General features: G+C 39.0%; 1 protein-coding gene across 1 annotated transcript; it reads right to left on the bottom strand.

Annotated features, from left to right (window-relative positions):
* Positions 1 to 252: 252 nt before the first annotated feature.
* On the bottom strand, positions 253 to 1822 carry LOC104244175 (uncharacterized). Its single transcript, XM_009799536.2, has 2 exons — positions 1339 to 1822; positions 253 to 672 (listed from the first exon to the last, which is right to left on the bottom strand). Exons 1-2 carry the CDS (start codon positions 1727 to 1729, stop codon positions 590 to 592), a joined length of 474 nt encoding a protein of 157 aa, XP_009797838.1. The 5' UTR covers positions 1730 to 1822; the 3' UTR covers positions 253 to 589.
* Positions 1823 to 3114: the final 1292 nt, after the last annotated feature.

The raw sequence follows: 3114 nt of genomic DNA, 5'->3' as shown, positions 1-3114 counted from the left end.
GAGAAGCCTTTGCAACAATATACTTCCTTTAACCTCAATCAGTTGCTTTATAACGTAAAGCTGAAAGTAACAAAGAAAAAGGACTACAAACACAATATAAGAAATCAGCTAAAGAACACAACTGTTTGACCTTTTTATTGCAGAAGACATGAAATTGAAATCTAGGTAAAAAGACAAAGAAAGCCAAAAAAAACTTCTTCACAATCAAATAACAGTATGTAACAAAACATTCCAAAAGGAAAAAGTCAATACTCCAAAGAAACACAAGTCATTTCCCACTTGCTGGAAGATTTTACAATGATGCAAATATCAACAAACATGACTACTAGCAATTAATCAACAAGAGTTTGTTGGTGGTGGACCAGTTACATTTATGGTTGCAGCACAATTATATTAATGAAAATCATATCAACACACAATTAGCTCTAAGATTGAACAAGTTGGTTCATCGCTGGGTTACTTTTTCAAATTAACTATTGACTTTTTAGCTTCTGTTCCTTCTTGCTTCAATGCCCCGAAACATATTGCTGGTACAGTAATTATAATCATCATCTTTAACAGATATCTAGCATACAACATCCAGCATCCATTAATGTGAAGATTGACGAACTGCACAAGCGACCACTTGTGCCCACTGCCGCAACCTTGTCTTCACTGTCTGAGGATTATCTCCTACATTCATTTTTTGCAAATATTAGCAACCATACGTTCAACACTATAGTTCTTTATATGAATCTTGTCCCCACCACCACTCATCCCCCCCAAAAAAAATGGGGAAGGGGTGTAGGCAAAACTAAATTGTGCATTGAACAAAAGATAAAACATAGGCATCCTTTTTTTCTTTTTTCATCTATTCATCCGGTAATCTAAATTCATTTGTCCAACTAATCTAGATTAGCCGCCCGTAGAACCACTATGAGGGAAGCATTCTCTATCAAGAGTTTCTTCTTTCATAGGGCTTAAACTCAAGACCTTTAGTTAAGGGCGGAGAGTTCCCATAGGCACTCAACTGTTCTTTACATTAACAAACTTTTAAGGTTAAATTATCTGGTAATCCCTTTTTTTATGACAGGGCAATAAGTTAAATATATAGAACTTAACTTATATAGGAGTAGTATTTACTGATTGTAAAAGACATTATAATTGAAAGTTAATTTCACATAGAGGATTTCATATTAGAATTTAAAATCAAATTTCATTTTGATTAGATGAATGAATTTGGATTTTCTGAGTGAAGGATAGTTCAAAAGAAATGGAATTTGTGTTAAGCATTTCAGAACATTCTAAAATAAAAGAGTACGAATAAAAATTGTAAAGGAGAGGCTTTTATCGAATTACCTTGATCGACAATGGTGTGGGGACTGCCGGGAGGAGCGGGTGACTCGCAATAGGAGATGACCGACGATAAAGAAGAAGTCTTCGAAAGGGTGTCGGCATATTGTTTATTAACAGCGTAAAAAAGGCCATAAGCCGGGAAAGTATCAGACAATCGTTGATCTATTTCAGGCGAGTCAAATCCAAACCCTAACTCAATACAAGCCTTGAGCTCATCGAGGTCTTCATCGGTAACGCTCTTGCTCCGCTGCTTTAAGCGGCTTCCATGGGTACCCTTCCGCCGCTGCCACGCCTCATCGCGAAACGTGTCCGGCGACCACGATTTCTGTTTGTACAATGAATTCACCGCCGCCGACGGTGGTTCTGATGGCGGAGCTGCAGTGAGATGTGACATGGAGAAAGAAAGACCCAGCCAACCCAACCCCAATGAGAGGGTGGTGGGGGAGCTCCGATGGCTCGGGCGTGTAAGGTTATTGTGATTCCATTGGGCTTGGAAAAACATATTTATATTAGGAGAGGGGGAGGGAAATGGGCCCCACATGACGTGGCGGGGCTTGTGGGCCTTGCACGCTAGGTATTGGTTGGTCCGGCTCATGATAATCTGTCCTTTAAGTCCCTTTCTTTTGTCAAAGTTGCCCACTACTACTTTCTTGTAAACTTGGCAAGCCGAACAAAATTACGTAGAAAAATAATGTCGGAAAGTAACAATGATAAAAAAGAAAAGAGAAAAGAACAATTGCACAAGCCCCCCTAAGGTTTAAGATTGCAACACAAGCATCCTTTATTGTTTTTAGTATTACACAAACTGATATGAACTTGTATTGATTGAACTCAAAATACAATTACAGTGAAGGATCTAAGAAATGGACTAGGAAAATACACTGAAAATGGCAATGAAACAGTAAAGAAAGGGGGAAGAGTTCTATAGAAAACAAAAAAGAAACTACTCAAGTTCATACATAATCCTATCCTCCTAGCCTTGCTATATATTTATAGAAGCATCAGTTGCATCAGATAGTAACTTGAGTCCTCCACTAACTCTAACAAATTTTGCACAACTTGTCATTTCTTTGGATTGGGGACCACGAAATTCTCCAAATATTTGGGAGGGTGTATGGCACGTGCACCGTGTCTAGTACCCTCTAGTATCTCCTGTGAATTCATAACATTGCCATCCTCATGGAGACGAACCTTGTCCTCAAGGTTCAAGTTAGGGAACTTTTGAAGCATAATTAACTTATCTTCTTAGGTAGCATCTGATTTAGGCAATCCAGTCCATTGAACTAAGCATTGGTCAATTTGATGGCTACCCCTAAAGATAGTGCGATGTTGCAAGACATATTCAGGCTGGAGCAACATGGAAGTAGATTGATCCAAAAGATCAATTGGAGTTATCTGTTGAGAAGGTTTGCCGATACATTTGCGCAAAACTGAGACATGGAAGGCAGGGTGAATTCTCGAAGAGGCAGACGAGTGCAATTTGTAGGCAACCTCTCCAATTCTTTGAGTGATCTGGAAGGGACCAAAATATCGATGACTTAGTTTGTTGTAGCATTGCAGACGCATGGAAAGCTGTCGATAAGGTCTGAGGCGAACATAAACCCAGTCACCCACATTAAAAACAATATCGCGCCTACCTTTGTCAGCTAAAGCTTTCATTCGATCCTGAGCTTGTTTTAGATTAGCTTTTAAAATAGCTAATGTTTCATCTTGTTGCTTAAAGGTTTCAATCACAGTCTGGTTGGAGGAACTATCAATAAGGAACCTTGAAATAGTTGG

The sequence above is a fragment of the Nicotiana sylvestris genome, chromosome 2 (assembly GCF_000393655.2).
Source record: "Nicotiana sylvestris chromosome 2, ASM39365v2, whole genome shotgun sequence".
Taxonomy (NCBI): Eukaryota; Viridiplantae; Streptophyta; class Magnoliopsida; order Solanales; family Solanaceae; genus Nicotiana; species Nicotiana sylvestris.
The sequence above is the reverse complement of the archived record's forward strand: the minus strand, read 5'-3'. Positions and strand labels throughout refer to the sequence as shown.

Coding starts and splice junctions, on each gene's coding strand:
- LOC104244175 (XM_009799536.2), bottom strand. CDS start 1,729: ATGTCACATCTCACTGCAGCTCCGCCATCAGAACCACCGTCGGCGGCG. Junction 673..1,338: donor CCACACCATTGTCGATCAAG/GTAATTCGATAA, acceptor AAATGAATGTAG/GAGATAATCCTCAGACAGTG.